This window comes from Tribolium madens, unplaced genomic scaffold (assembly GCF_015345945.1).
Source record: "Tribolium madens isolate multiple individuals breed KSU strain unplaced genomic scaffold, Tmad_KSU_1.1 Scaffold_71;HRSCAF=194;Tcas5.2_LG6, whole genome shotgun sequence".
NCBI lineage: Eukaryota > Metazoa > Arthropoda > Insecta > Coleoptera > Tenebrionidae > Tribolium > Tribolium madens.
In genome coordinates this window covers 4,207,196-4,230,194 of record NW_025401041.1, presented here as the reverse complement: position 1 = coordinate 4,230,194, position 22,999 = coordinate 4,207,196, and the positions used below count along the sequence as shown (strand labels likewise).

At 31.8% G+C, this 22,999-nt stretch overlaps 1 protein-coding gene across 2 annotated transcripts in view; it reads right to left on the bottom strand.

The window, feature by feature from the left end:
- The window catches only part of LOC123009023 (unconventional myosin-XVIIIa), a 43,224-nt gene extending 21,555 nt beyond the window's left edge, over positions 1-21,669 (bottom strand). Inside the window, exons 1-5 of one of the 2 annotated variants that reach the window (XM_044405115.1) lie at positions 21,486-21,669; positions 17,058-17,221; positions 16,130-17,008; positions 10,310-10,447; positions 46-1,081 (exon numbers count right to left, since the gene is read on the bottom strand). In XM_044405115.1, coding sequence (XP_044261050.1) covers positions 46-1,081; positions 10,310-10,447; positions 16,130-17,008; positions 17,058-17,207 — 2,203 coding nt within the window. In that variant the 5' untranslated portion in view covers positions 17,208-17,221; positions 21,486-21,669. Of the gene's footprint in view, positions 1-45; positions 1,082-1,139; positions 1,763-2,517; positions 2,620-10,309; positions 10,448-16,129; positions 17,009-17,057; positions 17,222-21,485 lie in introns of those variants that run through there. The other variant, XM_044405116.1, reaches the window with a different exon arrangement.
- Between the last annotated feature and the right edge of the window lie 1,330 nt (positions 21,670-22,999).

Sequence of the window (22,999 nt, the reverse complement as noted above, 5' to 3'; positions counted from 1 at the left end):
TATGAAAAAAATTAATTATATGAATACATATTATGAGAAATTTACCTTTGACAGCTCCCGCACTCCCTAGATGATAAATCGCCGCCAAGACACTAAAAATACTCCTCTGTTCATTTTCCCCAATCCCCAATACATTAAACGCCGCACAGACTTTCACAAACTCCCCTTGTGCCCTCTGCTTATCCTCGTGTTTCTGTAATAGTGTCACGAAGGCATTGTTCTCATTCCCTGATAAATTCTCCAAAAACAACTCTTTTCTCAAGCCTCCTTCAACACCGCTCAATAACCGTTGCATAATATGAAACGTTGTTTCTCCTTCGACTTTTCTTGCAATTCGTGACTTCTCCAATAGAAGAATTTGGATACTAGCAGATGCTATAACACCACTTTGGTCAAAATCGAGACTAAAAATTTGTGTAAAACGAGTCGCATTTGTATTCATAACAGTGCGACAATTGCCGAAACTTTCAAGGACTGTCCATAAAGCTGTTAGTTTTTCAACAGTCAAAATTTTATTAACACAACCGGCCGCTGTGACTAAATATTGGATGCAATGACGGAAATTTGTGGTTTTTCCAGATCCGGACCGGCCGAGAAAAACTAGAGATTGGTCGCGACGCGATGAAAGCATCCCGTGGTAACAAGACTGAGCCATGGAGTAGATATGTGGAGGCATATCTTCCGATTTACAACCTTTGAATAAAGCTACGACTTTTTCGGAATATATGGCCAAAGGTGCCATAGGGTTGATTACTAAAAGGGTGCCACAGCCGGCATAAGTATGGATTAAATTCGTAGCGTATCGTTGTCTTAAAGTATGTAAAATGCTTGATTCGTTCAAGTGCCTCAACGCGGCCAAATCTTCAGCACGGTCAAATTGTGGCGGATTTGCTTTCTCGATATCGTCTTCATCGACTGTTAAAATTTCCTTGCTGTGTTCCAGACACACCTGGATTTTTCCGGGTTCGTTGCCATTTCCGGTGTCTTTCATAGCGGCCGTAAAACCGCCTCTGTGCATCAACCAGACTTTTTCTGCATCGAGCCATTGCTTCTCTTTTTCGAGGTGTTCCTCAGACTTGGCCTAAAACCAAAAAAAAATAATTAATCAAATTGTTACAAAAATCACAAGTCACAAGTACCATAAATTCGGTCATGTTTTTGTAACACTGTGATAAATCAAGCGTTCGGAAGTAACCCGGGAATTTTTTATTTTCCGCAAAAAATGCAACATCCACATAGTCAACATTTTCAATTTTCCGGTGACGTTTCCCTTCTCCAAGTACTAACTTATCGCCAAGTGCCTTTTTTAAATTCTCCCGTCGTTTATTTTTTTTATTTCTCGTCCCTTTTCTCAAATTGTTCGTCCACGAAACATCAAAAATATCCAAATGTCTCATTTTGGCCGTTTTGGCCACCGATGCTTTAGTCGTACTGTTATAAAGACGACTCGATACGTCCAATTTTCTCTCAGTGGTACCATTTTTAGTTTTTTCACCCAATGAATCTAACGAATCTGATTCGCTGAAACCCTCCGAACTAACACTAGTACTTTTTGTTTTATCACTTGTTGGTACTTGAGGCGGTTTTGCGTATCTCTTAGAAGGTATTCTTTGAAATGCACCATCTTTAATGTAGGTACCGGTGCCGTGAGCGGTACCTTTACACGAATTGTGTTGGTAGGTCTGATTTTTGGGCGTTTTAGGTGAGGTATAAGAACCGTTTCGAAGCGAGTTTTCGAATGAGCCATTGAACATTGTCGGTGCTGAAATTGTTCAAAATTTTGGTACCCAAAATCAAAAAAATAAAAAATGTCATTTGACGCCATTTCGGGTTAAAATTTTATACATATACACGAATAACTATTTTGTATGCTAATCCGATTCAATTGCAATTATTTTCACATTATCTAAAATTTTCATTCATTGTAATTATTAATTCAAAGTAAACAATTACGAAATAGCCTTTTAATCAATTTACATTTTTGCAAAACTAACGTTTGTTGTGTAAACATAAACTGGAGCAGTCATAAAAGTGATAATAAAACATTTTACAACTGGTTACTTAGGCAAACTGAAACATTTAAGAAAAGGTCACACGTTTTCAATCGAGTTTTGGTGAAAATTTTCAAAAATATTTCTCTTAATCGTGACTGATTTTGCATCTCGACAGATTATTTATGAAGATAGTTGCAGACTTGCACCACACGAATAGTTTCCTCGTTAAAACTAGAAAGGTCAAGCCGGGAGGCACAAATCGAAATTTAATATCAGATGCTTCCCATGAAGTACCATTTTACATAATGAGACACATATTTCAATCTCGTTACGTTCATTTATATAATTTCCTAAAGACGTAATTAGTGATTATCTAACACCTAAAAATAATAAAAAATTGACTTCAATTGAATTTAAAAACCTTGACTCGTTCGTAATTAAAAAATTTCCAATTTTTTTTCCTTGAAACATCTTCGATTTGAAACCCAACAATGACGTCTTATGACATATTATTATCACGAACCTTCAGTATTTCAAAATTTGAATGAAATATTTCGAAGGTACCTCACGAAAACACCTGAACATCACGAACACGTGCGATTCGTCTTGTAACGACGATTACCGATAAACGACTAACGACTGAATGGGAAGTCTATGGGTGTCAAGAAACGACCACGTGAAAGGCGGGGACAAATACACTATTCTGACACAAACTCAAAAATTTTGTCACACATGATTTGGAAATTTATAAAAAAATAATTCAAAACCGAGCAATTTTTTTGTCAAAATTGCAATTTATGTAATTTTGTTTAAAAAAAAACTTAAATGTAAAGTAGATAATTGCAATTCTTATAGATCATAACCTTCATGAGAAAAATAGATTTATAGTGGGTTGCCATTTAAAAAAATTAAAAAATTTGTACAACAAAAAACAAAATAAAATTTTGAAAAAATTTATTCTTAATAAAACGTCACATTTTTATAGTACTTTATCATTTATCAGTTAGTTTTACCAAAAAATAAATAGTTTAAACCAAAAACGTTTGGTTCCATACTTTTTATTCACCTGGTATAAAAGTTGTCGTCCAAGAAGTCGGTTTCTCGGCTGTTAACGTAAGAAATCAGATAAACGAAAATCAAAATGAAGAACAAATAAAAAAGTGTCGACAGAAATTAAAGTTGACTTTTCTGTTTTTTATTAAAAAAACCTGAACTCGCGCCCCAGAGAAAAATTTCAAGTAAGATAAGAAACCAAGAACATGGAAAAAATGTTTAAAAAATTCTATCTGTCAAAAAAATTTGACATTTATTTTTTAACATTCGACATTTTTTTATGTCTATTTAATGATACTGATGATCTTGTATATGTTTTTTTACAATTATTTAGTACAAGTACCAAAATTTTGCCAATAAAAGCGACAAATAACATTGAACATTGAACAGAATTACAATTTAGGATAGAGCTTCCTTGTTTCCTCTTATAATACCTTGTAGCAAAAAAATTTGGAAAATTATTTTTCCAACAGAAATAAATAGTCAAAGTGCAAAGTTGAAACCCTCATAACTTCGAAATTTTTATAGATAAAATTTTTTTAACATTTTTTCCATGTTCCTGGTATTTTTTTTTCATTTTTCTCTGGGGAGCAAGTTCTGATGCACCCTGTATATTAACCCCAGGACTATACTTTGAAGATATTGTGACAATCAGAAAAAAAAGGTAAAATCGTGTCAAAAATTCAGGTTTTTGTCGTAAATCATTTCGGAAATGCTCCGAATTTTTCTTCTGAACGAAAGGTGCGCTCACAGCACGTCCTTGACGAACGTCATGAATATTAATAACGCATTTAAAACGCGAATATCTCGATGGTATCGATAGAATGATGCGTGGGAGTTTAAAATCATGGAGGCGGAGTGTCTTGCCTTTGCATTTTTTAGCAAACAAAGGAACCCCAAACGAAAAAACGCATCTAAAATCAGCAAAACTGAAAAAAAAAAAATTCGTCATCGACAATGTGGGCGAACAACATATTGAGATCGGAGGAAACCGATAAAGAAAAAAAAATTATAAACCGGTAGTACAATATATGTTTGTACCGGGGCACTAAAGACAAACCCACGCCCGTAAACCAATATGTGCATTAGGTTGGTAACATTGAACGTCCGCAGGTTTGGCCCGAGTGATATATGACCAAAACAGGAATGTGGATTGTGAATTTTAACGGAATTTTGATGGGAATTCTCAGAAATGTGAGGATAAAATAACATTTTACAAAAATTCAAACAAGGAAGTATCTAACGAGTAATTTTTTAATGAAAAGGAGCGAGTTTTACAACTTTGCGATGATAAGTAGTTAATGAGATTTTCCCTCCCTCCTATTAATTATAGTTTAGGTTTTTGAGTAAAACAACCGTGAACGTAAATGCACATCAAAGATGTCACTTATTTATCGGAAGCCGTTACGTTGGCCTAGGTAATTGATTCGAAAAAGAAAAAAAACTATTCCACAATGTGAAAATAAAAATGTAAAAAGTGTGTCGTTTACAATATTTCTTCCCGTTTTGGTGGTAAAAAGGTGAATCGCCTCATCAACTCCTCACCTATCTTTTACAATTCGCTCACGTAATCCCCGTTTCCGTTGCCTCTTATTTTATAGCTCTAGCCATAACATAACTCTTCACCTTGTCACCTACACGAGAAATGCACCAACGTCCTAAAACGACCTTCTAACCATTAGTAATTTATTGCTAAATCATTCAAATTATTCAATTTGTGTTGTTTTTCGTGTGTTGTAATTGGAACAGGTTGAGCCCCCGGAATCGACCACGCGAATATAGTTTTCGGCACAATGCAAAACATTCTCGTTATACCTTAGTTTCACAACATTGGATAAATTCCGTGTGTTCGTAGGTGTTGATGCAACAACGACGACAACGACAACAACAACACAGGAAATGCGCCAACGATTCACACATCCCATTAGTTTTCCGAACACGACTTTTCGATTCACAATTTTCCCATTAAAACGACGATAAAATTTCAATGTATTGGTGGAACGCCTATGGTCACAAAATAACCATAATCAAGGTTTTTCGCGTTGTTGTAGGTACCATCCCATCTACTATTCACGCCCATGCAACCTGTCGAATGTTGTGCAACCACCAAGAAGCGACGAACCCAGATTTTGCAAGACAAACAATCATTTGAGCCATTACCAACAGCAACACAACAATAGTACATTACAAGCGAGGTGGTAAATATGGCATTACCCCGAGTGCTTATGTATAAAGCACAAGGGGTAATGCCATTACCACCGAGGTTTGTATGCTATTTTATTCACAATCACATTATTTTCAGTCAAAAATTTGAGTAAAATAAAATTCTAACAAAGTTAAGGTCCAAACGTGGTAGGCCATCCAAATGACGTTTGATTTTTGACATTTCAGAAATGTCAAAGAAAATATTGAAATAATGTGTAAATCTGATTTAAAGTCGTCGAAATGGAGCAATGTACTCCCCCAGAATTAAGAGAAACTGCTACAAAAGCAATTGAATACTAATTTAGTGAAATATTATGCGTAACTCGACAATTTAAAAGAAAAAATTTCCGGTATTTTCGTAATTTTAACGTTGGCAATCCTGCATGTTACCACCCAAGAGGAGTAACATTTATTACTCTTCATGAGAAATAATGACATGTTTCCCAACCATAAAAAGGTTAATAATCGGCATATTACATTAGTGATTGTGAATAAAATAATTGATAGACTCTGAAATCATGCGAATTGAACAAGAACGCACACTAATTATTTAGATTCAAGCTCTTAAACAGAATTTTTGACTGCCATTTTTTAAATTCAAATCAATTTCCATATTTTTGACTTTAGCAACAATCTTCTCGATAACTACCTATTTATGGTAGAACACTGATCTTTTTTGTATATAGAAAAATTAAATTTTCTTTCCAATGGTACCAAACATAAGAGGTTATCACCAATAAATAAAATCAACCAAAATCTCAACACAAATCAAAAAATGTCTGTTGAAAATTGCATGACCCTATGGATGAACCAATTTGAATTTAGTATTTAATATGATTACTATAGCAACATAAAAATTTTCCGGAAATTTTTTGACTTATTAGCTAGAATTAATAAGTGGAAATTTTTTTGACACAAAAACTTACCTCAAATATTTAGTAAAACTTCATTTTAAACATTAAAAACTAAGACCTACTTACTTGAACTCGTGATGTCATGAAATTTTCACCCATGCATTGATTGAATCCGGAAATTTTTTCGAGTGATTGGCAAAAACGTGTAATTAGACTTCGTGTTCTACTCGGGCTAATTAATGTCGTTTTTAATAATCACTCGAAAAAATTTCCGGAAACAATCAATGCACTCGGGATATTATAAGTGAATTTTTTTTTGATTTTTGTCGAGATTTTGGTGGATTTTTGGCACCCGTAAATCTTCACCCTATGATTTCGAAGGAAAGGGCAAAAACGGATCTAACAAAAATTGTAAAAAGTAATTCCATTTGTAATCGTCTTACTTTTGGCATGTCTTTTTTTACGATTAATAATTTTTTTAATAAATAACTACTCTTTTATTATCTAAAGTAACTCAGTTTGTGCTACGAAAAATGTAGCTAATTTTTGCGGAAAAAATCACTATTTCAAAAAATTTTGCCAAAAAATACAGAAAATCGCCAATTTTCAAACAATTCCGAGAAATTATTATTATAAAAAACGCCCCAAGCCATAATAATTTCATTACTTTTAAGGACGTTATAGTACTTTTTGGTTCAATGTTGAACAGTTTTTCGTTATCAATCGTTTGCTTGTCTTAGATAAAATAAATAAAAAAATGTGCTATTCTTTCCACAGCCTATTTTATTTAATTAAATTTTCAAATTGCCTAAAATCAAAAGTTAATGATAAATAATAGTAAGTGAGCTTGTTGAAAGACAATTTAATAAGAAAGTTAGGAATAGGGCTATAAGCTATAAGCATAAGCACTTTATCAGATTCTGACCAAAAAATCAAAAACTTTTTATTTTTATAAAAAAAAACTGGTACTACAGTGGGGGACACGAAATTTTGGACATCAAATTCATGTCAGCAGTCTATCGCTCTGGGTACCGAAAATCGACCAAAATCTTGATTTATTTATAAAAAATACAACTTTAAAACTGAACCAAATAACGTATTTTACATCTCTATAGGTTCTAGAAGCTAAAAAAAGTGCATGAGTTTTTAAAAAATCCGAATTTTTTGAGGTTTTAATGGTTCGGTAGTAAATCTAAAATTTTATGATCCTCAAGTCGCAAAAACTTTTGAAATATGGTCTTCTATTTAAACAAAAGCCTGACTCGACATTGATCTTTCTCACCCAATATGCAAATATAAACTTAATAAAACAAAATTTTCTCATTTCCCTGCAAACACCTGCACCACACCTCAGGCAACAAAACCCCCAAGCATTATCGTTCTTACTTCTAATCCTATCTCTACTAATCGTTATTAATTAACGCTTATTGTCGGCATATCCGCCGGCGGAGAATTTAATAATTCGCAGGTGTCTTTTTAAAAGTTTAATTGCTGCACGAATGCAAGTTGGGTAACGTGTGACGTTACGATTCCTGGAGGTGTCACGATTGTGTGTGGGTTGACCAGAAGGTCGTGGATGTTTTATTAGAAATTTGCGATTTTTTTGACTAATTTCACTCTCACTCAAATTAACGCTAATACGTGCGACCCAAATAACAGGAAAAAAAATCAACGAAGGGCGCCGCTCCCATTCCATAATCGAAACGACAAAATAAATCACATCCCACCTAATAAATATCAAAAACCCACCAACTGGTTTGTAATTTTTATAAAATTATATATGCAACTCTTTATACAACGTGTATTACTGGTCATCTACACATTTGTAGTTATTTTGTCTCAAGAAACGTAGATGTCACTGCTTCAAATTTTCGAATTTAAATTTAGAAACGCCCCCCTTTCTATTCAATTCATTCTAAAACCTCATTATGCATATACAGACACTCGAAAAAAGATGCGTGTCTATATCTATGATACATTTACTAACGGTAGCGCCATAACCACTCACACCTTTAAACATACCACAATACAAAACCGGTTGTACTATTATTTCATCTTATTAATATTAAACGAGTTACGTGAACTGTACTAAAGGTTACTAGGTAAAAAGCTTCCTTCTCTCTCGTTTGATATTTTTAACTTTTATTTTCCTGGTCACGACCAGAAAACGGAATTTTTTTCACACACTCGGAAAAAAATCAACATCTGTATTGTATTATCGTGACGAATTAATGCAATAAACGCGTTCGTAAAAATTATACGGTTCTTAACAGCCGTGTAATGCGATAAGAAACAAATTTTCTAATTGTCATTCTATCTGCGCTAGATTTCCCTCAAAAAATTAAATTCAATTAAGTTTTAAGACATCTATCTCCAGAATTGACACAAAATTAAATCTGTACAGGTAAACTGACACATCTATGATTTATGACCTGACCTGACCTCCCCCCCCCCAGAACAAAATCAGACAAAATTATTTGTAGTGGTAATATTATGCTTTAGAAAGAACCAAATTAAACATTTCAATTTTGTATACAATTAATTATTTTCCATGTTGTCATAATTATAACTTCATAAGATTCAAAAATTTTTACTTTCTTTATTTTGGAAATTGCGACAAAACTGTACCTCAAACGTTGTAATGTTTTAACATATGCAAAATGTTCCGAGAAATCGATTGGCGTCGAGAAAACTGCAAAATTCTTGATATAAATGTTTTTGATTTTATCAGCAATTTTCTCGATAACTATTTAACGTAGGAGAATTATCATTTTTTTGTATGATAAAATATTAGATTTACTTTCCAAAGGTACCAAATAAAAAGAACGAGCGTAAATAATTCCGAAGTTATTAGCAATAAACCGAAAATCGACAAAAATTGAAAAAATCAAAAACTTCAAAAATGAACCATTTACACTCTTGGGAGTTCAAGAGACTTAGAAAAGTACAAAAACGTTGTAAGAATGCAAGAAATAAATTTTTAAAATTTTGTGTAAGAATACAATAATAAAATTTAAAAAATATTTTTTTACTAATATGTAATTCAAATAAATAATAAAAGAGCACCAGAGTTTGAAAACATGTCCAGTGTACTAATGAAACAGATATAAGTAAACAAAAGGTAAGTAAACTGAAATATAAATTAAAAATAGCATGAAATGTATAATAAAAATTATAGAAATAAATAAAAACTTTGCATTATTTTGTAAATTTCGGCTAAAGTGTATTGAAAATCGTTTTTTATACGTATGACGTGTTTTTTTATGGTGCGTTGTGAACGGACCACAATTTTTAATACACCGCCCGAGTTGTTACGATGGTTCGTTTACAATCAAACTTTCATGAATAGCTTTGACGTAAAATAAAAAAATATATACACCAGTTTATTAAAAAACAGTTCAAGTTTAATAAAATAGTGTTTGATTGTTTCACAGATTAATATTGTTATGAATATAATTTTGTTTTTTATGTCGGTCTTTGTTACAAATAAAATTCTTTAATTTGAGAAATAAACATAAAAGAAAATTTAAAAGCAAAGTTGGCCGAGGTTTTTGAAATTATATGGACTTAAGATTTTCATTTCAGTCAACTTTTTTAAATAATTTCAGTTACTAAAAAGCTCTCTTGAATAAAAATGAAAAATCTTAGTTGAAATTTGGAGCCTAGATATTGATTCTAAACAATTTTTCTTATAAATTTTTGTCGTATTTGCAACATAATGGTACTTTACAAAAAAATAAATTTTCCTGAAAATTTCTAAGACATACTTGATTTTTCAAAACTCAAAATAATTTGTGTTTAGCTATAGCTGATTTACTCGCCAAAAAACTCAACGAAGGAATTAAACAACAAATGAATGAAACGACACAAAAATTTTGATGAATGTCATTAAAATTTAGATTAGATAATACGAAACAAGAAAACACATTCGTTTTTTGGAAATGTCGTTTAAAGGAGTACATAGGTAAAAAAAATCTATCTCGTGGCTGCGCCACTGAATGGGTACCCCCATAACATTTGTCTCTTATTAATTATCATAATTATCGTCTACGAGTCAACATACTGACTCATACGTGTCCACAATTTAGGTTGAAGATCGTTGCACTCGAAGAATGCGATCGATTTCGGTGTTAATACAAGGGGAAGGAAGGAACGTCACATGGTGTGCATTACCGATACCCTATTTTTTATTTTACAACTTACAGTTGTCGATTTGTTGAATCTTCGACTTCCGGAACGTCGTAATGTACCACCACGGATATTTGAATCATCTAGAACGACCTCGCCGCCGTCATGGCCCGATCGTCTGCTCAACTCGCTCAGTTCCGCCACCGGTTGGACCTGAAATCAAAATTATTCATTTTTTTTTCTTTAATCTCAAATCATTTCAGAAGAAAATGCAATAGTTTCGTCAAAAAATTCAAAAGTTTCAATTCTATGAATCACACTATATATTTTACGGTCCAATTATACCAAATGTTTAGCAATTCAAAAAATTTAAAATATTCCATCATTAATTATCACAAATTAAGTACTAACAATTCTCAATTAACAGTTTTCTACAACACGAGCCACTGAACTTTAGTCCAGTGCATAACCGGAACGCCCGCCTTCTTTGATCTCCTCGCTTTTAATTTTCGACATTCAAAAAAAGTCGATTGTTTTACATTTCCTCTACAAACAACACAGAATTACATAAATATTTATACAAGAGAGCACCACCGGATGTGGCTAACATCACCACGCCTTCTGCATCAGGTGAAATTACATCTGTGTACACAATTAGAGAAAAAAAAAAAACTAAACACATTTATATAAAAAAAAAACTAAAATAGTACAACACACATCCTTCTTCGGTTATCTGCTGCGGTTATACGCAAGTGCGAAAACGGCAACTTTTTGCCATTATCTTAGAGAAGTGGAGCGCGAAGTACACAACATGTATTGTGTTGTTTTGTTGTGGACTATCGTCCGATAATAATTGGACCGTGTAAAAGACACGCTGACGCCGGGGATGGACGTATTGTGTGAAGATTTCTAATTTTAATCCGACAATTATTTCTGTTCAAAAATTTGCAAATGAAAACTGAACTCACTTCCCGCTAGAAAACATGAAAAATAGAACATAAAGACGTTACAAAAATTAGAAAACAATAGTTTTTCAGTTAGTAGTCAGTCACTGATAGTTCAGAAGCACAATCGACGAAGCAGTGAGTGCCTTCACTGCACCAAATCAATAAATTACTAATGTTTTGATTCTTTTATTGAGAGATTTTCAGTTTTCTCAGATTTCTAATAGACATTAGTGAAAGTCAAAGAGGCCAAAAATATACTACTCCAAAAAATTAAAAAAACAAAAAATTTTCCCAATTTTTTTGGTGATTTTTGAAAGGCTGTAACTCACGGAAAAATGGTCGCATCTAGTTTAAAAACATTTTGAAGCTTTAAGTATCTAGTTTTGAGTTCTTTTGGCAAATATTTTTCTGTGCTCCGGTTGTCACCCAAGAAAAAAAATTCTAAATTTTTATGGCTTTGTTTCTGGTCCACGGACGTGGAGATTTTTTTTTTTAGTTAAGTCAATTTATAGGCCGGATAACATGTTTGTTTACCTTTAATATCTTTCTTCAGATATCTGACTTTAAATGAAAACGGATCCTCTTGTCTTTGATCATCGATATCTCAGCAACCAATGACTATACAGAGAATATAAGGGTAGTGTCAAAAACTGGAATATATAAGATCCTTTTATGATTTTTTAGAAAATATATTTTTTCACCTGTAACATTGATTTAAAGAAAAGAGAAAAAAAAAGTAACTTTTTACTTTGTTTTAGTAAATCTACTGTGCTTTTACAGCTTAAAGTATCTCCCACAGCCCTGCTAATTTTTAAATCGATCCCTGTTGGCAACAATGAGTTGATAGTTCATTTTTTAGTAACGCTAAAATAATGAAGTTAATTAGAGAATCGACAAAAGATTAGCCCTTTTCGAGCACTACAAGCTACCTCAATCAAATTTTGATTTCTGTTACTCCTGCATCCGGAAAAAAATAAAAACCAATTTAATTTTTTATATTCCAGCCTGCCTGGGACACCCGGTATATTGTTTCTGAACATTGCCTAATCTTCATCAAACTGAAAAAACAATCTTTTTCGACTTGTTTACAATTTTGCATTAGTTATTTGCTAAAAATAAAAAAAATAACAAAATCTGTTTTTTGATTATTTTTTTGAAAATTTGTAAAAACATTTAAGAAACAATGAACTGCTTAATTTTTGAAAAAAAAATTCAAAAAAATGTTTATTTTTTTTAATTCGTAAAAAAAAATAAGAAACAATACGGACTAATTTTTGAATTTTTTTTTGAATTGGTTTTCGATTTTTTTTTAAATTTAACTAATGCAAAATTGTAAAACAAGCTGAAAAAATTGTTTTTCTCATCTTGACGAAGATTAGACGATGTTCAGAAACAATATACAATTCTTTTGCAAAACTTTGATCAATCGGTCCGAGAAAACGGTTTGATGGATCGATTTAAAAATTTACAGAGATATGGGGGGAACATTAAGCTGTAAAAACACCTAAAAACATTAGTCTCCCCATGAATATTAGTGACTACGCGGTAGATTTACTAAAACAACACAAATACTTACTTTTTTCTTTTTTCTTTAAACCAATGTTAAAGGTGAAAAAAATTATTTTCCAAAAAATAATAAGAGGATCTTATAAGGCATTTATTCCAGTTTTTGTGCGGTCATTGGTTGCCAAGATATCGACGATCAAAGACAAGAGGATCCTTTTTCATTTAAAATCAGATATCTCAGCGACAAAAATCACCAAAAAATTTAGTATAATTTTTTGTTCCTTTATTTTTTTGGAGTAGTGTAGTAATTAAAATTTATTCACCAAGGTGCGTAATACCCCCATTTCTCATTACTAACCACATCACGTCGTGATTCAACTCATACACGCACGCCAAAAAATTTACGTTCGATAAACTTTCTGATTCATGAAAGTATGCAAATCTGTTGTCACCTCATTATTATAATAAAGGACACACCTTCGTATTTATATTGTTGGGTCACACTTTTATTACAATTTATTAATTCGTATCATCCTCTTTTCGTTTCGTCGTCGGATGATGATGATGACTCACGCATGTTTACGACGGTAATGAATGATGAACGAATTAATTCGGAAAAAAAAATAATAAAGAGGAAACAAACCAAACATCTGTTCTTTTGCTTCATTAAATGGCTCATTAAACGTCTATTTTTGGGGACGTCGACCGTTTTCAAGTTCACGATTTTGAGGGAGTAAAATGATGAAGCGAAACTTTTGGTATAAAAGGAAAAGTTCGACCCACCTTTCTAATATTCTAAAAATGGATATAATTTTATTTTGTTGTGATTGATTTTGTATAATAATTAAGTTATGTAAAAACTTTCGTTTCCAAACTATTTCCTTCATTAGGAATTCTACTCGGTTGTAGACGACTTTTTTCTCTTTCTTTCACCTTAATTTGACACTTTTACTTGAACCAAACAATTCGATAAATTTTCGGTTATTCAATGATGCAAAGGTGTGCCAAAAATGAAAGTTCGTTGACATGTCTGCATCAAAATACGATATTTTGCATAAAAAGACGCGTGGGGGTGGCCACACAATTTCACTCTTTATCTCAAATCATCAATATTTTAATTATTTTTAGACTTTCTTTAATAACTTTGAAACGACCGGTTTGAGCCAAAAATGACATCACGCATGTTTGTTCATATGGGACACAGCAGGAGTTAAATAATCTTATAATGAATCATGTAGATGTAATTTTTGGCAAAATACCATAAGTTAAACCGACCAAACCTATAAATTTCCAAACGGTTTCTCAACACTAAGTCAAATCTAATAAATGTCAATTTATTAAATCACTTAAGTGATGATAATTTAATGTGAATCAATCATAATTACATCAATAAGAAAAAACGAAAAACACATTGAATTTTTGAACGTCTAATATTTAGATTTAAATTTTTTATAAAATTAAAATCTAATCTACATACTCGTATTTCATAAAAATTAAAAAAATTAAAATACAGGGTGTTTCACACAACTTTACGAGACTTATGCCTAATGTACGCACTCAAATATACAAAATTATATTATATTATTTTATATTTATTATATAATAAAACACTAGATACAAAAAATACACATTTAAAAGTTAATTTTTGGAAACCCTTGACAGTAGTTGTGAAACTAATTAACAATTATCATTTGTTCTATCAAGAGACGGCATGAATATGATTCTAGTTAATCTATTTTAATCATTAACGAACTAAAAACATTGTAATTTTTTAAAAGGTGAATAAATTAGAGAAGATTATCCAATTTTTAATAATTTGTAATCGAGTTCGTGTCGGAATATGTATTATTGATTGCATCTTACAGGCGCAGGCCTCGTAAAATTATGTGAAACACCCTGTATAATAACGCCCAAGTTAAGTGAAATGACAGCTGAGGTTTGCTATTTACACATTATAATTACTATTTACATAATAAATTTCAATTTAATAATTGGTATAAGTAGTAAAATATTCAAGTTTTTCTTTATTTTTACTTTCTAATAATTGTACTGCTTTAGGAAATAAAATCCTTCACACACATAACAAAACTATGTTGTTTGGTTTGAGCATTTGAATTTTTACTTTTTTAATAAATACACCCACCTAAAAAGTAATGGCTTTAAAAAGTCATTTGATGTTTTTTTTATAAATTCAAAACTCAAAATGTTGATTTTTTTGTTAGATTACAAGTTTTAAGTTTTATTATAAAAAAGCCAGCCAATGTTTCTAAATTTTCCAATTATTACTAAATATCTAACTCAAAGTTGAAAAAAAGCGTAAAACTAAGAAAAGGTTTATTTAAAAAAAAAAAAAGTACAGGGTGTCCCAAGTTTTAGGGCCGGCGCAAAAATAAATATTTCTAATTGATTAAAGAAGAATTTTGTTAGTGTAAAGGACAAAGGATTAAATACACTTTAATTTGATGTTTGATATTGTACAAAATTTTTAGCGTATGGCAGTGAGACCGTAAAAATTAAATTTGAAAAAAAAAATCCATATTTTTTCTACATGAATAAATTCTTTTATTTTTTTCTGTAGTAAATAATGATAAAGTTGATAGATTTTGGATAATTAACATTTCAATATTGAAAATCTAAAAGTTGGAATAATTTATGGGAGAGTTTGCGGTACCTAATTAATCAGGCCAGAATTTCTTGATAAAAGAAAAAAGGTCCACAATGACATTTATGACGTACCCGGGCTCTATTGTGAAGCCTCCGCTCTATTGTCAGCACGTCATCCCAAACTTAACCATAAATTACCAGAATTCCCAATTTTCAATATTAAAATGTTAATTACTCAAAATTTATCAACTATTACATTATTCAATTTTCACAATTACAGTTGGAGACAAAATACTTTAGTCGTCAATGTCACTTGAGTGACATTAAATTGTAAAGCATGCTTTAGGACTGTTAACCTTATTTTTAGCTACTGTCAATCATAGTTGTTATGTACATATTTTTGACAGGAAAATATAATAGGTGTCAATAATTTGAAATTGTCGTTCATTTTAACGTTAAAGCTTGAATTACATTAAAGTGTCAAGTTACAACCAAACTATTTTGTCTCCAACTGTACCATTAGAAAAATTTATGTAGTACAGAAAAAATCCTAATTGTTTAAACTTTTTTTTTCCAAATTTGGTTTTTAGGGTCTCACTGTCATACGCTAAAAATTTTGAACAATATTAAAGTCTATCGCTTGTACTAGCAATTTTTTTTTTAATCAACACACCCTGTACATATGGAAAATCATAATTTATTGTTCAAAATCAAACACATACTAAATACTTTACTAAGAAAAAGATTCTTTATTTTAAAAAAATTCACCGTTTTTTTCATTAAATAATATTTTAGTTTTACAGCACGAGCGACAAAGAAGCGAGGACCTTCAACTCACCTTTAATGTGACACTCTCCCCGGACGCCTTAATTTTATCAATAATCTCCTCTCTTGTCTTATCCTCCACTGGAAAACCATTCACTTCCAACAATTTATCCCCCGGTAACAAACCTGTCTCGTTATTATGCTGCACCATTGCTCCCGGTTCGGCAAAAATCACCGCTTTCATTGACAACGTTCCGTCACCGTTACCGTTACCGTTCACTACACGTTCTAACACCATTGCACGACGCAATGAAAATCCGAAATCGTTCCGTGGCGGTTTCTGTCTTTGTATTGTCAACGTTCGCGGTTTCGGTAACGTTAACGGCACAATTCCCGGTAACGGTAATTCCACATCGTCGAAATTTGACGTACGCGACCATCGATGAAAACCCTGCGATTCACCAACAGGACTCAATGAAAACGGTGGAGTGGCAAATGAAGAATTCGTCGTATCGGTTAAACTATCGGCACTAGGTGAAGTCGATGTTATCACTAAGAGTTCCGAACCGAGATTTTTACCGTTGATACCGTTCGGGACGTTTTGATATGTAATTAGCTCATTTTGGATAGTGTTACGAACTAAACTGTCATGGCCGTTGTCTTGGGTGACGCTCACTCGAGGAGTTTTAAGGATGCCTCTTTTAGGGGGTTTGGGAGGTAGAGGTGGTAACACTTTATTATTTTGAGGGTTGTTTAGGGAATTTAGACTCGTTTCACTACTGTCGGATTGGGTGTGGCCCTCCTGGAGATGGTGATTCATATGTGAGGGTGATGCCGGCGAATCTTGTCTATCCAGACTTGCTAAAAAATCGGCTGTATAATCGGCAGTGATTCCTGAAGGAAGTTTCTCTTTTTCTTTACGTCGTCCTCGGATTTTCAACGAGCGTCGCACCTATAGACAAATAAAAAAAAAATTCGAAAACACCCTGTATATTTAATACCTCATCCAATCTTAACAGTTCTTCAGCGGACATGCTTGCACGTTCCCTTTTTTGTTTATCCTTCCGGTCCTTTTTGTCTCGTTTCCGTTTTTCTTTCTCGTCCTTATCCGAGGTCACGCCGGTCCCCGCCTTCTTGATAAAGTTGAACATTGTGGACGTCTTATCTGAAAGCAAACAGGATGATAGTAACAAACGTCGGTCTAGTTTTTCCTCGAATGGTGAAAGTCGAACAGGGAAAGTGAAAATTGCACGTGAAAAATTTTAAAATGCCCTTCTACGGTTCTGTGATGAATGTTACATAATTTGTCATTTCCTTTCCAAATGTGCATTACTGGGAAGGTCGTTAAAACAATGATTAACGGGAAAAAATACCGAAAGTGGTATAATCGGAATGTAATGATTCGTGAAGCCATAAAAATTCTTATCTGTATCTTGCACAAATTCATTAAAATAACATAAATCAAGAATAATGCAAGTATTGTTTCAACTATCTTATATTTAGACTAATAATGACAATTATAATAAATGTATAACAATTTTTTTGAATTATGTAGTGTCTACAAAGTAAAACTATAATATTATATACGATGATTTTTAAAAAACGGCAGGCACTGTAAAATTTTAATTTTTGTCCCGATTTCAAAAATAAAAAAAAATAATTAAATGATTTCTAATGTAGTGTTACCTGATTAATTTAGATTTTTTTCTAAATGTCATAGTGTATTTTGGACTATACAAGGTGATTCTTTTAGGGCCTATATTAGAAACTTTTTAACTTCTAATTTAGATAGAAATTTGAAATTTTGCACACAACTCAAATCAACCAGTCTAAGTTTAATTAAATTATTTTCAAAATGGTCGAACTTCCGGAACTACAAGAAATTGGTGCCAACTTTAAAATTTTAAATGGTAACCACTTATTTTTATTGCATTTTTGAATTCTCCTCTCCAAACTGAGTAAAATGTACCTAGTTCTTAGTACTTATCTGTCATATTTTTTGACATATGTCAATTTTTTTGCTCAAAATTTTCATTTGCAGAGGTTTATTAAAAACATGACAGCTTATGAACCGTTTGCGATAAGTAAATAATTTTTCTTGCAGTCGATAACCAAAGGTTCGAAGAGTTTCCTAAAATTTTCAAAATTGTCAACTGTCAAATTGCACAGCTTATATGATTATTTGAAAATGATATTTAACAAATAGCTATAACTTACTTGTTTCAAATAAAATGACCCTATTATCTCAACGGCAATAGAAAGTATATCGATTTGTAGAAGGACTTTTATCAACATGTCCTATACCTACCCATCTCTTACAGTTTCTGAAATAATCGCGAAAAAGACGTTTTTGTTTTTTTTATTTTTATAGTCAATCCACGTAGGCTTTGGAAAAAGATCAAGACGTATTAAAGATTTATTAGTCTACACAACACCCATCCGGAATTACTAAGAATTGAGGCAAGGATTGAGGCGGCATTTAATAATCTTCATCCAAATGAAATAATGGAAGCCACTCTCAGTTCACCATCGAGTTTTGGACTGTTTGAAAATGGTAAACATATCGAACATCTGTATTAATTATGGTATATCTTTATTGTATTTTTCCAAAGCCTACGTGATTAACTATAAAAATAAAAACAATAACATGTTTTTTGTGATTATTTCAAAAACTATAAGAGATAGGTATAGGACATGTTGATAAAAGTCCTTCTACAAATTGATCTAGTTTTGATTGCCGTTGAGAAAATAGAGTCATTTCATTTGAAAAAACTGAGTTAAAGCTGTTTGTTAATGATCATTTTCAAAAAATCATACTAGCCTTGCAATTTGACAGTCGACAATTTTGGAAATTCTAGAAAACTTTTCGAACCTTTGGTTATCGAATGAAAAAAAATATTCACTTATCGCAAAGGGTTCAAGAGCTGTAATATTTTGAATGAAGCCCTGCTAGTGAAAATTTTGACCAAAAAATTGACATATGTTAAAAACTATGACAGATAAGTACTAACAACTAGGTACATTTCACTTACTTTAACGAGGAGAATTCAAAAATACAATAAAAATAAGTGGATACCATTTAAAATTTCAAAGTTGGCGCCAGTTTCTCGTAGTTCCGAAAGTTCAGTCATTTTGACAATAATTTAGTTGTACACAGACTGGTTGATTTGGGTTGTGTACAAAATTTCAAATTCCTATCTGCATTAGAAGTTGAAAAGTTTCTAATATAGGCCCTAAAAGAATCACCTTGTATTCAACATTGTAATTTTAAATAGAAACCCAAATTTTTTTTTCATGATTTGGAAGATAAAAATTTTCTTGGTACAGACATGTGCATTGTGCTACTATTACTAAAAATTATTGTTTAAAAAAATTATCAACGTTGAAAAAAAATAAAAGTTAATAAAATATAGTTTAAAGAAAGACTACTTATAACTATAAAAATATTTTTTTTAAAGTGTCAGTTCAAAATAAAACGTGATCGTAGGTTGCAAAAAATCGGGAGTGTAAAAATGTCACAAAGAATATGTATTTTGAAAAAAAAACGAGATTGAGAAAAAAATTATAAAGGGTGATTAGTTAAAATTAACACTTCCAAAATAAGCATGTTAATTTTTAAAATCACTGCCAACATAAATTTTTATAATTGTTTTTCTCATTTTTTTAACCGTATTATTTCAGGTTTTACACAATTCTAGACCTTTATATGCATGGTGATTTTAATAGTTGTGCACAAATTTTCAAAATAACTCAACTTGCCTTGGGTGTTTATAATTTCTGAGCTAAAAGAAGTGAATTTGAGAGAATTTGAGGTAATGAAATTCGGTGTTATCTTCTACGAGTACGATAATATTTTTATCTTTTTATTATTTTTTTTTACTATAAAGTAACTTTTTCTGTGGCTGTTTTTGTTAATCGTAACACATTTTTTCTAAACAATAGAACAGATATTGAAACACTAACTTGATGAAGTTTAAGACTGCGCAGCAATTTTTAATTTATTCAAAGATTAAAACCCTCAATATCTCAGAAACATTAACATTCGCATAAAGTAAGTTGAGTTATTTTTGCATCTTTTGTGCTCTACTATCACCTCTGCACAACTAGTTAAATCACCCTGTATTAGAAGGTGATGCTTTATTTATTTATGGAAACAAAGTAGAAAAACAATAGCTGTTACGACCATAAAACGTAAAATATTTGCGTCGAATCGTTATCAGTAAATGAAAAAGGTGTGAAAGTACACAGAGATACAAGATAACAGGCTCTGCAAACGGAAACAGATAAAAGTGAAAATGAATTGTATAAAGGCTTAAATTATGTAAAAATCAGATAAAACAAATTTAAAATAAAATGCACTTAGAGGAATGAAGAATAAAAAATAAAATAAGACACTCGTAAATTCTGTTGCTTTTTTAGATTTGGAGCTTTTATTCCAAAATTATTTATATTTTGCTCAATTTTAATTGAAGATTAAAAAAGAACTCAATAATTTGTGTCGATTTCCCAGTGACCCAATTTGGATGTTTCTAGCATATAAACAAACCTAGAAACGTCACTTGTCACTTTTTATCCTTGAAACAAATGTTCAATTGTTACAAACATTAATTAAAAAATCGTAATTACTAAAACATATTAAGCATACAAGTTCATAGTACATAATAATTATTGCAGTCTGATACGATAAAAAAACATTGACCTAATAACAAATGTATTAAATTACAGCAAAAGCCGGTTTAACAGTTCGATTTTTTACAAGAAAATTTATGACTAATTCCGGGATTGCTGAAAGTCAAAACATGTCAATATTTACAAGTTTGTTTATGAACATTTTCGGGACATTATCATCAATTTGCATTAATTAACTAAAAAAAAATGAAATAAATAAATCGATAAAATTCCATCGTAATGTCAAATTTGATAGCAAAAACCCTGGCATATTGGCAATTGTTTTACCGCCATTCTAATCCAAGCCATCACGATCCAAGTGTGAACTTTCGCAAACAATTTGACAGTCACGAGGGTGTGAACCTACCCTAACCCAATCAATTACCGCAGCATTGCCAACACAACCAAATTAAAAATAATCCCAGATCTAAAACCGTGCCAAAAACCTTTCGCTTCGTCACAATAGATTGGCCAACTAGGAAACGGCCGAATTTTCCCTCGATCTGTCAAAATAATTCAATTGTTTTCCCTGCACCGCATCACTTTCTCTCTTATTTCCGTGCAAAGAGGAGGAAAAAAATACAACAAAACGACTCGTTTACAAGGAAGAAACCAGAAATCAGCTGGAGTCAAGGTCAAATATGCACCGTAATAAAAATTCTTGCGATTCTTCGACGGCACGTCACACTTGTCAGTGGATCAACGTGGTGACCGGGGGGTTGGTTGTCTCGCAACATTGATTTTCTAAGTGAAATACGCACCTTTGAGGGGTAGTTCGACGATGACTTAACCTACATGGGGCACCACACACGACACTCACGCATTATTTTCACCACTTTTCGCGAATTTTTTGACAGAACAGGGACGTAACGCGAACACAACAAACATTGAACGTCAACTATTTTCACTACTTGCTTGATTTACACTGGCATTTAACTTGGAAGGTTTTGTTTCTCTGTCGCGCGCACGAATTGACCGTTATTAATGCAGAGACGGATAGAACACGGTGTGAATGTACCGTTAGGGGAGGTGTTGACGAGGGGTGCCGGGAGATGGCGCCGGTGTTATCACGAAAAAATAAGATAAATACTGCGTTATCAGTTCACTAAATGATCACAAAAACCGTCTTGTAAATATTATGAGTCATAATGTTGATAGCAATGCAAATAATACCAGTTTTAAATTAAATACAATTGACAGCATAGGCAACACATTATACAACCATGTGCAAAAGCAACAGGATTGGAGCAGCCCGATTGTAAACGCAGGACCGGACTGCCCCACTTTAACTATTAATATTTTAATTGAAAGCACACGATATAAGGTTTGTCTTTATCTTTCAAACATTGATTTTTCTTCCAATTTACTTAAATTTTTAAATCAGTTAAGAAAAATTAAACAAAAAACAGGATTAAAATTAATGAAAAACCTAATAATTGAAATGACAAGTTGCAGAAACATTAACATATATTGTAATAACAGCAAAATAAAGTCACAAGGCTAATTAATTTTGAAAAAAAAGTTTAATACAGTGGCGGACACAGAATTTTGGACGATTTGTCATTCGACTGACAAAAATGTATGTAACAGACAACTAACCACACTTTTTTGTAATTTGTATCGATAGTTAGAGAAAAAATGACAACAAATCAAAATAATTTATTGAACTTATGTAAGTATTGCTGGCATTATTGTTTTAGAAAATCGACGCCAAAAATAAATTTCAACTAAAACTTTCAAATTTTAGTTTCAAACGTCAATCATAATGACAATGAAGCGTGGTTTACATTGACCTATTTTGAACTGACATAAATTTGATGTCCAAAATTCCGTGTCCGGCACTGTACTTTATGTATCAAAAGAATAAATAACAATTTTAATCCCAAGAATATCGGTAATGACTTAATCATTTGAGGGATTAACGATGTTTATTCCAGAGATGCATACAAAATTTTCCACCGAACGAGTTAAATTAATAACAACATAAGAAAAATTTTGCCAAATAATTTGTTATTCAATTGTAATTTAAAGCGTAAAAATCGGTCTCAAAAAGTTTGTTTATGTCAAGAAAAGTTTATTTAAAAAGTAAAAATCGGTTTTTCATTCATTTTATTCCTAAAGAAATAAAGTACTAAATTGTTAATAGTCAAAAATGAGGGAATAAAGCATCACTTTATACCTATAATGTAAATAGTAGATTACATGCATGGTGGAAAATGTGTCAATGGGTAATGACACTTCCACCGAGGTTTGTATACTATTTTATTCACAATTA